Below are 14,448 nucleotides of genomic sequence, written 5' to 3' on the forward strand. Positions count from 1 at the left end.
TAAAAAAGAGGAATGGTTCCTTGTCTACCAACTTTGCATCTCATTAGATATATTCAATAAAACCTGTTGCACACGTGTCTTCAACTCACGATTTTGGTTGATTTTGGACCTGTGTGTACGGACATGTGTGCAAGTTAGTGATATTTGAAACTATTTGCTATAAACACGACAATTGGATGGTGATATAAATTCCTTTTCTTCCTTTTTTTTTTTTTTTTGTGTGTGTGTGGCTAAATAATTAAGAAAGAGATGAGTAGATGAAGGTCTTATAGTTAAAACTGTGCAAGGCATAAGGTTCTCAAAAAAAAAAAACTGTGCAAGGCATAAGCTCTAAGGCCACGCTAAAACTCCCAAGGTAGCTTAAGCACATATAAAGCCATCGTACGATATGCGACTCTCATGTGGGATACGTATATATGTATAGCACTTGGTAAGTCAGTCGATTGACGCGGGTTTCTTAACAGTAAGATATGCACCCTAATATACAAATTTAGAGTATCAGTGGGGGGTATGATTTTGAATGGGACGTAAGACGAACTCAGTCCAAGGCTTTGCAGAGTGGGCAAGTTGAGTGGCTCTGTGGTGCATGGGCATCTATTCTTTTTCATGAACAGGAAGAAAAATACGTGACAAATACAAAGGTGATAGTCCGAATCTGGTTAGATGCGATGTTATACATATATATATAGTTGATTGATACAGTACATAGAGGAAGTGGCCGTGCTTGTTGCTATTCGAGAGAAGTGGAGGAATGTGGCTGCTGTCAAAGGCTGTCTGCAGCAGAAGAGCCCACTAATTAAGGGCCCAGAGCTGTAATCATAAATATGCTATTAAATAATTAAATATATTATTATATCTTAATAGCTTTAAGTCTTTTAGAGATTTGATAATTTAAAAGAACTCCCTAAAGTCTGCATTAGTTTTTTCTTTTAAGTTTAATATATTCATATGCTAAATTATTAAATATTTATGTGCATGTGTAACTACTTAGATTTCTTTTTGAATATATAATATAATTAAGTTAATTTGCTAGGTAATAATTTTATGAACGCTTATCTGCTAAATTGTCACTTAATTTTTTTTTAATGGTTCATAGCTCACAATTTTGTTACTGTCCAGCTAATCTATAGTTCTGTTTAGATACGACTTATTTTGCTGAAAATTTCTTATTGAAAACACTGTAATAAAATATTTTTTAAAGCTAAAAACACTGTGTATACCACTTGTTGTGTTTTTCTGTGGGTGGCTGGTCCATTAACAATGCGTGGGACCCAGGCTCTAAAAAGCCAAACACAGCAAACACCCAATCCAAACGCATGCTATATATATATATATATATATATATATATATATATATATATATATATATATTATTAAAAGCTGAAGCATAATATTTAATATTGCTATGCTCACATTAAACCACGTTAGCAACCATGTCATTCTTATTTTATTTTTAAAATTTTTAATTCAATTTTAAAATAATTTTACAATCTTAAAATACTAATAAAACTAAAATTAATTTCAGGTCTATCTCTACTTTAAAGTCCACTACTTATACATTTAAATCCACAAAGCCCAAGGCCACACCTAAAGCCTTTTCAACTAACTCCCCTTTGTCAAACCAAAGTGCTTTTCACGGTTACAACTTATGCTATTTCCTTCTGTTACACGGACTCAAATTCGTGTCTCCCACGTTTTGTTTCATCGTTTCAGGTTTAGTTCCTTCCCCTTCCCCAACTTATGATTCTCACGGTTTCAGCTTCTATTCTACGGTTTCACTCACGGTTTTAGCTTCTGTTCTATAGTTTCAGCCTCTCCGTCTTCCTTCCTCTCCTCACATCCATATAAATACGGATGTAAGTTGGGTAGTTCAATTGAGGTATCCCTACATCCCAATTTCTTTTGTACTCTATTCTTTTGCTTGATGGTTTTTTTTTTTTCTTCCTTTTCTACGTTTGTTTCTACCTATTTCTTGCTGTGGTGTGGATGGTTGTTAGGGTGTTGAATTTGTTACTGTTGGGTTATTTAATTAGAGCACTTCTTTTTTGGGTATGTTCGTTGGAGTTCTTTTGGGGATTTTCTAGGTTGGGAAAACCCAAAAATAGTGTGACAATCATGTAGCAAAGCAAAGTTGACAAAAGCTCAAGGTGTGACAATTTGTGACAATCACGTTGCCTTTCACAGATTTAAATCTGTCACCTTTTAGTTAATAAGACAAAAGCTCATCAAATGGCTGTCCTATATATGTGTCAAATGGGGGAGTTTTTGTGCAGTGGCTCTGCTGATAAGAGTATTGGTATATGGAAAAGAGAGGCTTATGGTAAGCTTAGTAAAGTTGGAGTCATAAGTGGCCATGAAGGTCCAGTCAAATGCTTGCAGGCATCACTGAGTAATTTTGGTAGTGGGTTCTTGCTCTATAGTGGAAGCCTTGATAGTTTTTTTTCCACTAATTTTTTTCTAATTATTGTGCATTGGGTTAGTTTTTATCTAATAGATGGTTTTTCTATTTGGTAATCTTTTTTGGTTCATGGTGTTTTGGCTAGATTATGGTTCTTATGTGGGTCCATGGTTATCTAGCTTGGTTCATAGGTTAATCCTTAGATTGTTTTGATAATTATGAAACTTGATTGAGGATTTGAAACATTACTATGAGATCAATTTGCAAGTTAGGTGTTGTGGGATTGTTTATAGGAATGTCAGGCACTGTATAAGTATCTTTTGGTCTTTTTCTTTTGGATGGATCATATTTGTGAGATGAAATAATTTTGTGGGGTTTGATGTATTATGTTGAGACTCATATAAGATTCTTTAAGTTGCATAGGATTTTGAGAGGTAAATTCTTGATGGAAATGTTGCAGTACTCGAACATTCACATGTAACAGATACAAGTGTTTTGTAGATAGAATTTCAGTGTTCAGGAGGGCGTGATATGGAAATTTTTGGTTATAAGATATATTCTATTCTCATTCTGCTTTGTATTTTCTAATGACATTGCCTCCATTTTCATTTTGTAATTGGTTGTTACCATTGGTGTAAGTTGTGACTTGAGATTGGTTAGCCTAAAAGTGAAACCAAGCGGATTATCTTAGGGTGGTTTGTTTGGTTCTTGCCTGAACACATGAACCAATAAAGGATAGTTTATTTTTGGGTTGTAGGAGCTGGATTATGTGACCCAAACAATGAACCAAACATTTATAGACCTAGGTATGGCAATGAAGTGGGTTACATGGGTCTCCTCTTTGTTCAATCTTTCTTTAATTGTTTTCGGTCCCAAAACCTCTTTCTCTCTTTCATGTACCTTCATTATTATTCATCTGTAAGAGATTATCATACCTTCTCTTTCCCCACATTATATTTAATTAAATTTCGAAAGTGACGGGCTTGTGCATCATGTCCTTCTGTAGGGGATTATCATTTTGTGTTGGTCTTTTAGTTCCTTTCATCTAATTGTATGTTTTCTTTTCATGTAAAACAAGGTTTTGTTACTTTTTCTTAGTTTTAATTTTACCACATTATTGGACTAAGTTGGTAGTATGACACAAAATTATAGCAGTTTGGAGCAATAGGTTGTCATGAGATACTTGCCCCATCATCTTCTCTTCTTCCACATATAGGTTAGTACCTCCATCACTCCATGACTTGAGTTATCAGTCATTCACTTATTTGTCCTGTATTTCATTTAAGATACAATTCTAGCTGCAAAATATGTATTTGCATTTAACTTTGTATTAATTTTTATTAGTTGTCTTGTCATTTTTATTAATTTTTACAAGACAATGGTTGTATGGAAGATAAACTACAGTCCAGTCCAACGAAATTCTAGCTGCACATACTAATAAATAAAATAAACTTTTGTATTAATTTTTTTTACAGCTAATATATATTTAGTTTTTCATTTTGTTGTTTTATTGTAATTACCTTTCTTTGGAAGGAAAATGTATAACCTTTTGGTGAAAAAATAAGACTAAAATCATATGTATTTATTGTGAGTTTAAATACTTATTACTATTATTTGAAAAAACTATAGCAAAATTTTATTGGTAAGACTAACTGTATGATATCAGTAATGAGAAGAGACGCAATACAGGACGGGGGGTACTCCTCTACAGTCTACCCAATATCCTTTGAATGACTTGGGGCCATTTACAAATCTAAGAAACATTTAGAACACAAAATATCCTCACAAGGCATCCCACTACATATGGGAATCTTCGGGTTTCTTTTTTTTCCTATTGGATATTTTTTTTATTATCTGCATTGAACAACTTGCTAAATATAGGTTTTGTTACGAAGCACGGTTCAATGCATCAAGTTTCTGATCATATTTGCATTTTGGAGTGTGAGTGTGGTTTCTATGATAGGTTGCTTTCCCTATATCAATATATTGTCTTTAAAGGAAATCGAGTACTTACCTTAAACCTGACTTTAACGAAGTCCACTTCAGAGATGTATTCACGAAAATAGTATGCTTAAATGGCCATAAATATTTGGAGTCAAAACGTTTGCATCACCTTTGTGATTGTGGGATTAGAGTTTTCACTTTGTTGTTTGTCTCCACTTCTATCAAGTGTTCTGTGTTAGTACAGATTAGCACCCACGGTAACTGGATTAAAGTTTGGGATTTGTTGTCTGTCAGCCCTATGTAGTCATATGTCTATATCAAAGTCCCTCAAACGGTGCCTTGAGTAGTAAACTGTCTGTCTTAATCATTTTTAGCCTTGAGATGTATCCCGAATTATTTATTGAGTTGTTTGGAAAAATCTTTGGATCTTTTGTGATATTTTTTCCTAATGGGCACATTCTAAACTATTGTAGGTGCGATATTTTCCTCAAATTGAGAAGTTTTAATTAACAACAGACTTTTAAAAAAAAAAAATATGCCTCTTATGTAATGTCACTACTATTTAAGCACGATGAGCTAAGGAAAAATAAATCAACATTGAGATCAGTCTCTAGGACATTTTTCAGCAACCATGTAGATGCCTTAGAACATGGTTAATTAATTATTTCCTGAATGTAACCTTATATACCTCATTAAGTTCAATAATTTAGTTGATTCTCAAAAAAAGTTCAGTAATTTAGTCTTGTGAGGTCCATTCAATGAAATGAAAAAATAAGGGCTATGGTTAAGAGCCTGCCAAATTGAAATGAAAAAATAATAGTTGTATCCTTTCTGCGTCCAATTCCAAGACCAATACCTCCTATCATTATGAATCTTACAATAAATTGGTCATACATATATAACGCAGCATAAGTAGTAATACATGTAAAAAAAAAAATATTACGCACAGTGCGCGGGTCCGCGACTAGTATATAAATAAAATATGACTAGAATGACCTAATACTGTTATGACTTTGACCAAAAAGTTGAATAATTTTATATTTTTCTGTCATGCTATATGCTTAGGAGATTTAATCAAGATAGTTCACTTTTTATTTTACACTTTGATTTTAGATCAAAAGAGGGGTAAAAACTAAAAAGTATAATATTTTTCTTAATTTCAGCATATATTTATCAAGCTTGGTTGACATTTTTTTTAATGCATCTGTTATTTAACAAAATATTTCATTTCCATGTTGAAAATGTTTATAATTTTTTGACATTACTATTTCTATTTATTTATTTTTTACTATCACGGATGTCCAAAGCTATCTGAGAGACTAAATATTCCCCCGAGTATGTGTAGTTACCCTCTCCTATGCACATTAGCTAATTGCAGAAAAAGAATACCTTGAAGTAATCCTAAGATGTTGGTTAGGAGTTTTAAACTTAAGCTCTCATGGATTTTATGTGGCCTTGGGAATCACTAGACCAACACCTTGAGATTTTTTTACGCTAGTGTATATAATATAACACACACACATATATATATATGTGTGTGTAAATAATTTAATCATCACATTTTAACTTGACCCCATAGATAAATTCATGATTTTGCCACTGGGTGTATGATACCACTACAAAGGAACTGTATTATGTGAAGAAAAGTTTTAAAACTATTACAAAATTACAAATTTATGTGGTAACAAATCCGATTGGTAGATTTCAACAATATAAGAAGTAAATATCAAAATTGCTTTTTTGAAAAAATTATTATTGGTGTCATGTCAATTTGTAAAGCATATGTGTAACATTGATATATAACATTTCACTCACACGTAAGAGGAATAAAGATTAAAGAATAATACATATTACGATCATATTAACTAAAAATTCCAGTAAAGGAGCTGTAAGTTAAAAGAAATACTAACGTTATTATAAAATTTTACTACAAAATTCATTGCAAACTAATAAAACAAACATCAGTATTTCCCGCCCCCTCAAAAAAAAAGAAAAAAAGTTCCCTTGTTTGCATGCCTAGATCCAGTGGGGGCCAAAATGGGCAAATGTCCTTTTCGCGCAAAAAAAAAAGTATTATGCCCCATTTTTCAAACTAAGTAGGGAAATGCTCCTCTTTTAAAACTCGATTTTTTCAAAATCGAGTTAAGCTCTATAGGAACGTTTTAAGGAGCTATAGTGGCATTTTGTAATTTGAGCTCCAAGAGCTCGAGTTACAAAACGCCGTTATAGGTCCTTAAAACGTTGCTATAGGGCTTAACTCGATTTTTTTTTAAACTCAATTTTCTCAAAATCTGAGAAAATCAAATTTCAAAAAAATGATATTTTCTTAATTAGTTTAAAAAATGAGGCATTTGTCCATTTTTTTTGCGCAAAATTAGCATTTGCCTCGCTATCCAATGGGTAAAATGTTAATATGGTAAGGTCGGTAAGAAAGCCACTGTGCTAAACCATTTGTTTTCTTAATAAGACAAACGTGGCATGATGTCACATAAGCTATTAAAAACAAATTGATTATATCTTCATCGGCCGACATCATTGGTTCTTAACTTTTCAATCTGATGTTTGAGGAGGGAGAAGAGACTAGAGAGACAGGAACATTGATTTTCCTTAGAATAATAATACGAAAAGTGGTTGCTTTTATTACCAAAAAAAAATGCTACTAGGAATACAAAATGAAGAACAAAAAACAACTTTAGGGAGATTTTCTATTTTCTATTTTGCACAGTGATTTATAAGACAAAAAACCAAAAATGTTTTTGGAAAATAGCCTGCCAAACAATTTAGTGGGACCAACCAATTTCTATATTTAAAACAAGTTTTTATTTATTTATTTTTTTAAAAAATTTGGCTACAAAATCCATAATTTTTTTATGCTGAAAAATAAAATTGGGTATGGGTGATTTGAGTTGGCGTCTTCCACCTGGGCGTAACTATAGTGTTACTGGATCTAGATGAGCCATAACTATGCATCTAACCCTGTCAAGGTGACTAGTGAGCAAAATCAATCATTGTAACAATATATCTATATTTATAGTAGTGCTATATGATTATAATTTATAAGGTTAAGCACTAAGCTCAAAAAATTAAGAATGGGGAAAAGAGAAAGAATAGCAAATTCGAATAAATTCAAACATGCAATTTTATTATGGATGAAGTTTAGTTACAAAGTTTAGTTGTAGCCTAATGCTACAATTTTACTCAATAAAATAAATGTTACTACACATTTTGAAAAACTAACTATTGAATTGTATTTTTTTTATGCGCTTAATACATGTAAGCGCACAATTGCACCTGGCCCCAAGAACAGTTACGGGCTCAGGCCCAATGAGCCTTAAACAATATGAATTTGTAGAGTGTGGGCTTGAAACCCAGGTTAGAAGTGTTTAAGGATTAAATGACAAGTCAAAGATTGCAAACACTTGAAAACAACAAGGAATATTGTAAATCAACCTCCTCGGACGTAAGCCAAGAGCTGTTCTTATATTATCTCTTTCTCTTTTTTCTTTTTCTTTTTAGATTACAAAAAAGGGGGGGGGGGGCCTCCCCATTCCTGTTCTAGGTTGCTCCTTAAATACTCCTCTTTTTGATACTTTGTACACGTGTTGCCCCAACTCCCCCTTAGCCTAGATATTTCTTTTCTCAGTGCCTTTGAATAGTAACCAGAAGTTTCCCTTCCACTGTTCAGGTGTCACTTCCCCATTAATGCGGCCAGGGTGGTAGATGCAGGGTCTTTAATGTGGAGGTGGCAGCCTTTATCTTTGGTTTTTCTCTAACATCGGCGCTTCTAGGACATTCAAGGGTTCCCCCTCTTTAACCATTGGTCTTGACCGTGTCATTCCCTAACCTTTACCATGACGTCCCGGGTTCTCCGGTGTCCGTCCGAAGGGAAATTCACCCTCGGCTAGATTCTCGGATCCTCGGCGTATGAACTGACCCATAGTACTAACAAGTTCTAAACCCAAGAGCAGGTCGGCCTTCCTTAGCATGGCCCAAAGGCCCACATCCCCATCAGGGTCTTTTTACTCCCCACAATACATATGTCAAATTTTGTATCAATTTGATATTATTTACTATATCATCTATAAGCTTATATCTTATGCATAATTTTAAACTACAAAAACTTGTAATTTAAAAAATTTATTGATAACATACCTATTGATCTTTAATTTTTTAGAAATTTTGCAATCATGGAGGATATAAGAAGAAAATATAATTCAATGGTGGATTTTTCAAAATTCACCTCTAATAAAAAGATATTGAGTAAGGTTGACAGCCAATTTTGTATCTAAACTTTGTCTTTTTATAATTAATGCTTGAAATTTTCTTGTTCACTTATATAATATATATATATATATTTTTTTCTCTAGGTATTATTATTCTACAATCCTTGAAATTTTAGAATATCAATAAAATAAAAGTGAATTTATATATACTCTTTTGTACATTTTTTTTATATTTAAATTTTAAGCTTTTCCAGTTGTCTTGTAGACACTCGCCTAATCATCAGTTGAGTCATGTTTTGCGCAAGTATATTAGGGTTCGTTTGGTTAGAGGAGTGGAAAAGGGGGAAGATAGAAAATAGGAAGGAGATAGAAAAGTGGAGGATAGAAGAGATTTAGTTTTCTCTCATTTGTGTTTGGTTGGGAGGATGGAAAAGTGGAGAGATAAAAATCTTATTTGTTTGATTGAGAAGAAAAATGAGAGGATGAAAAATAAAGTTGATATAAATTTACAATTATGTCCCCATTAAATAGAACAAAAAAGTAACACATTTTTTTATTAAAAAAATTGTGTATGGAAGCTTCAAAATTAAAAAAAGAAAAATAGCACAAGCCAAAGGACGATGAGCACCAAGAAAAAAAAGACACTACTGAGAAGTACAAGAAAATCCAAAAAAAAAATATATAGAAGTAGAAAAAAAGAATAAATGAACCCAAAAAAAAAAATAGTACATTGAGGAGATAGAGTCACATAAACAAAAATCAAAGGACAAAGGAAATAAAAAGGGCAACTGATAAACAAAAGACAAAACCCATGTGCAAATGCACATGGGCATTTTTGTTAACTCAATAAGTTGAGCATTTTTTTGTGCTCTACCACTTTTTCTTTTCTTCCCCCTTCCAATCAAGCACCCATTAAAAATAATCTCACATCAATTCTCCATCTTTTCTAAATTCTCCAAACAATCATAACCTTAAGGTTTGTTGCTAAAGCTTGGAATGAGAAATATGTGATGATGTGAAAATCGTCAGTAGTGTAGGTTCATCTAGATGAAGATGGAACCTCGTCGCTGTACTTGCAAGTGTGGTGAAAGGCCTTCCTCAGATGGTCACCAGTGTGGTGCCTGCCACAGAATCTTCGATGATAAAGTTAGTGTATAGAAACTTTTTAGGAAGTAAGAAGGCTTAGAATATCATAGTTGCATGTACTAGTATATTTTGGATGTGTGTATATGTACCTTGTCTGGTTCTGATGAGCGTGTATATATAGCTTCATAGTTTCTAGCCGTTGGGGCCTTAATTGTGGCTTTAGTGCTCCCTTCGTAACACCTCTGGGCTTATTAATGTGGGTTTTGATGAGCTTCCAACGGTCTGACAGCTAATTGGTAATTGTCCAAGGCATTGAAACTTCTTATTAATGACTTGCCTTACTTCGTCCATGACGTGGCAAAATGGACGAAGATGCCTGATTAGATCGTCTAGGTAAGAGGGTTCGTTGGTCCCATCAGCTGCCCCCCAGGTTCTGTGGTTGTCGCTACGTGTCAAGACGATCACCAAAAGGTGAAAGGTTTCTTGCTCAGATGTGACTCTTGGGGTTCTGTTCCACATTTAATGCGCAGTGGCAACGCCGTACACATTGTGGCCATATGGCGTGTTCCGATTGGTGGAGTTAATGCCCACGCCTATGTCTCTTGAGTTTCCCGTTGATTTTCAGTTTTTTGTGCTTATTTTTTAAACTTCCTTTCTTTTCTCTTTCTTTTTCACTTTCCTTTTCTTTCACCATTGCTACTCTGTGCTTCTTCTTCTCTGAGCTGCTCTCCCTGCAAAATTTTTATGCTTTTCCTTCTTGTGGCTGATTTTTGAGGTACGGCTTCTTCTCCCCTTCTTTACTCTTTGTAGAAAAGGTAATTTATATGGGTTTTTTATTTTTCTTTTTTGTTTTGGGTTTTTAGGATTTTGTTCTTCTTTTTTCGTTTCTAGGGTTCCATGGTTGGTAGCTTTGAAGGTAGGACACTTTGCCCCTCTATTTCATTTCTTTTTGCGTGTTTGGGGGCTTCTCTAGGAATTTCTCGCGCCTTTTTCCCTTTATATGAAGATTTTGTGTTTGGGGGTAGTGGCTTAGATCTAGTTTTGGTTGATTTACTTCCTTGGCTCCGAGAGTTAGTAAACTGGTTTGAGGGAACTGTGGGTGAGAGTAGAGCTATGTATGAGGTAAGATCTAGCAAACTCAAGACAGGGTTGTCGTCTAGCGACGATCTTGTCAAGAGGGAGGAGGATACTGCAACCTCTAGCTTGAAGGAGGTTAGAGCTTTTCACGCCCTTGGTGAGGCGTGTGGCTTGGACGCTGAAACCCTTTTCCAGGTTTAGGGATAGGTTTCAATTGCCTGAGAGAGTTAGGGTTTGTCTTCCTTAAAAAGAGGAATGAGCTTGTCATTTCTCGCATGGGGAGGTGTGCTTCTACGAGGCCGCTTTCTAGTGCGGGCTTAAGTTCCCCATCCACCCCTTTGTTATGGAGCTTCTAAGTCACTTCAATATCGCTTTTAGGCAACTTATGCCAAATTTGTGGAGGATTGTAATCAGTTGCATGGAGATATGGCTGGCCGTCATAAAGGGAGACATGATTAGGGTGGATGAATTCACGTATTTATATTGTCTAAAGGAGTCTAAAGAGTATGGGTACTACGAGCTTGTGCCCTGGGTCAGGAAGGCTAGGATCGTCATCGATCGACCCTCGTCTTTTAGATATTGGAAATCCAAGTTCTTCTTTGTGTCTGGGGATGATTGGGAGACTCCTTTCAATGAAGTTTGGGGGGACGTCCCTAGGTTGCTCCGTTGTTGGAGAGCCCCGAGTCTAGGTGCGTCGTCCTTCTGCTAGTGCCCTTTCCTTCTTCGTTCTTTTCCCTTCCTGTTTATATTATTATTTTTTCTTATCGTTGCTAACTCTTCTGCCTCGTGACTGCACAGTTAAAAGGCATCCCAAGCTCAAGAGCAGATACAAGAGTCATGTAGAGGCAGCTATAGAGTACGCGAAGACAATCGACGACTTTGACGATTTGGTTGACCCAAGAACTTTGGCTCGTCATTGCTTGGGTCCAGAGCCTTTCGCCTATGTTCTTTGTGCCATCAAGATTGAAGAGAAGAGTAAGTGCTTTCTCGGTTCGTTGCTGTCTTGAATTCTCTTCATTTTCCCTTTTTTTTAAGTGTCTTTCTTTTGCAGAGATGACAACAAAATTTAATCAGGAAATGTACACCAAGATGAGGGCAAAGAAGAACAAGCCTTTTTCCAACCTTGGGAAGAGGGTAGTGTGTGTAGTGGAGAAGGGGACTCTCGTCACTTCGGCCACCCTCGTCTTGGAAGCGACGAGGACTGCTTCCTCGACCACCTCGGTGAAGGAGATAACCCCCTGGACGAAGAAGCTGCGTTTGGCCGACAAGGGGAAAAAGAAGACTAGTTCAAGGTCGTCAGGCATCTAGGACGACGTTGGTCTTGTGTTGACGAGGGCACAGGATGCCTTCACCACTGAAGACCTCTAGGTCCTTTTTGGCATGCCATCCAACGAGATTGTGGGTCGTCATATCCACAAACTCGTCTAGGTAATAAACTTGTATCATTTGCCTTTGCTTTTTTCTTCTCTTGCATGGTTCTGAGAGGTGGATTCTCTTTTCAAGTTCTAGGGGAGACTATTCATATTACCTCAGAGTACTTGAGTTTGGAGGCAAAGGCCACCTTTGTGGGGTCCAAGTTGCAGTGTCTGGAGGCAAAGAACTCAAAGCTGAAGAAGGACCTCATCTTAGCCATGGACGATGCCAATATTGCCAAAGAGAAGGCAAAGGTCCTGTCCGACGACTTGAGGGTCGAGAGGTAGCTGACATTGGAGAAGGACGAGCAACTCACGGCCGCAAATGAGAGAGTGAAGACCGCCGCGGCCAAGTCCATTAAAGCCTTTTAGCAGACTGACGAGTACCACACTGTGCTTTTCAGCTGGTATTACAAAGGCTTCGAGCTCCTAAGACGGTACCCCGTTAAGCACCCCACCAGAGTAGACCTGAAGAGTTTGGACTTGGAGGTGGTGGACAAGGAGATGGCTGAGGATGAGGCTGCCCTGTCTGCTCAGGTTGTGCCCCTAACCTCGCAGGGGACGTTCCAAAGCCCATCGATGCTAATGGTGACGAAGCTACCGCTTGAACCTGTTTGTTAGAGTTATCTATATTTTTTTTTTGGGTGCCCTATGTTTTTGGGCTTTTAATTCCAACGTCATAACAATACTTTTTGCCCAATAGTTTTTGGGCTTTTAATTCAGACATAATGTATTCATGCTTACCGTCTTATTTTTATGCTTTCGTCTGTTTGTTCTTCATTGTGTGTAGTGTTTGTTTTTGTCTGTCAATGATTCCTATCCGTCCAGGTAGGACTTTACCACCTGGCCAATTTTAGTCATCTAGTTGTCTAGACTTTCGTCGGTAATTTACATCTGTCTAGGCGGAATATAATTACTTAGCCAATTTTTAGGCAGCTTATACCCATTTAAGGGACCTTGTTATTTGGCGTCGTCAGGAATTTACATCCGTCTAGGTAGAATCTTATTTCTTAGCCAATTTTTAGGTGACTTACACCCATTTAAGGGATCTTGTCATTTGGCGTTGTCAGCAATTTACATCCGTCTAGGCAAAATCTTATTACTTAGCCAATTTTTAGGTGACTTATACCCATTTAAGGGATCTTGTCATTTGGCGTCATCAACAATTTACATCTGTCCAAGCGGAATCTTATTACTTAGCCAATTTTTAGGTGACTTACACCCATTTAAGGGATCTTGTCATATGGTGTCATCAACAATTTACATCCGTCCAAGCAGAATCTTAGTAGTTAGCCAATTTTTAGGTAACTTACATCCATTTAAGGGATCTTGTCATTTGGTGTCGTCAGTAATTTACATCCATCTAGGCAGAATCTTATTACTTAGGCTCCTAGATTTGCACGCATCACGTTGGAACGTTGGCTAAATAGTTCTTTTATTGCTTTATTTCAAACATGAATACAATTGTCCTTTACATTTATTATGGTACCTATTCAAATGCTTGATATTCCATGGTCAAGGCAGTTTCCTCCCGCCCAATGTTTCTAGGTGATAGTTGCCTTGCTTGGAATAATGGATGACTTTGTATGGTCCGTCCCAGGATAGGCCAAGCTTTCCCTAGGTCGGGTCCTTGATGGCAGGTGTAACTTTACGCAGGACAAGGTCTCCTATGCTAAGTCGTCTGAGCTTTACTCTCTTATTGTAGTACTCGGCCATCTTCTGCTGATACTTTGCCATCTTATGAGATGCTCTGTCTCTAGATTCGTCCAAGCAATCTAAGTTGACTTTTAGTTGATAGTCATTGCTGCCTTCATGGAAGACTTCTCGCTTCATGCTGATGATTCCCACTTCGACTGGGATTGCTGCCTCGGTGTCATATGTGAGCCTAAAAGGGGTCTCTCCTTTTGGGGTTCTTGTTGTAGTCCTGCACGCCCAGAGGATGTTGGGCAACTCCTTTGGCCACACACCCTTTGCTTCGTCCAACTCAGCTTTGATGATCTTGAGCAGTGTCTGGTTCATCATTTCCGTCTAACCATTAGCTTAGGGGTGAGCTGGGGACGGGATTTGGTTCTTGATCCCTAGCCTTGAGCAAAAGTCCCTGAAGCCTTGACTATCAAACTACTGCCTGTTGTTTGATATGATAAGTGTGAAAATATCGTTCCCCATAGACAGCGCCAAACTGATGATGCGAAAATTGTTAGTAGTGTAGGTTCGTCCAAATGAAGATGGAACCTTGTCGCTATACCTGCAAGTGTGGTGAAAGGCCTTCCTCAGATGGTCATCGGTGTGGTGCTTGCTACAGAGTCTT

At 36.6% G+C, this 14,448-nt stretch overlaps 1 protein-coding gene across 1 annotated transcript; it reads right to left on the reverse strand.

The window, feature by feature from the left end:
- Positions 1-13,757: 13,757 nt before the first annotated feature.
- Positions 13,758-14,162, reverse strand: LOC142640259 (uncharacterized). The gene has a single exon (XM_075814332.1). It carries the CDS (start codon positions 14,160-14,162, stop codon positions 13,758-13,760), a length of 405 nt encoding a protein of 134 aa, XP_075670447.1.
- Between the last annotated feature and the right edge of the window lie 286 nt (positions 14,163-14,448).

This window comes from Castanea sativa, chromosome 6 (genome assembly GCF_040712315.1).
Source record: "Castanea sativa cultivar Marrone di Chiusa Pesio chromosome 6, ASM4071231v1".
NCBI classification, from domain to species: domain Eukaryota; kingdom Viridiplantae; phylum Streptophyta; class Magnoliopsida; order Fagales; family Fagaceae; genus Castanea; species Castanea sativa.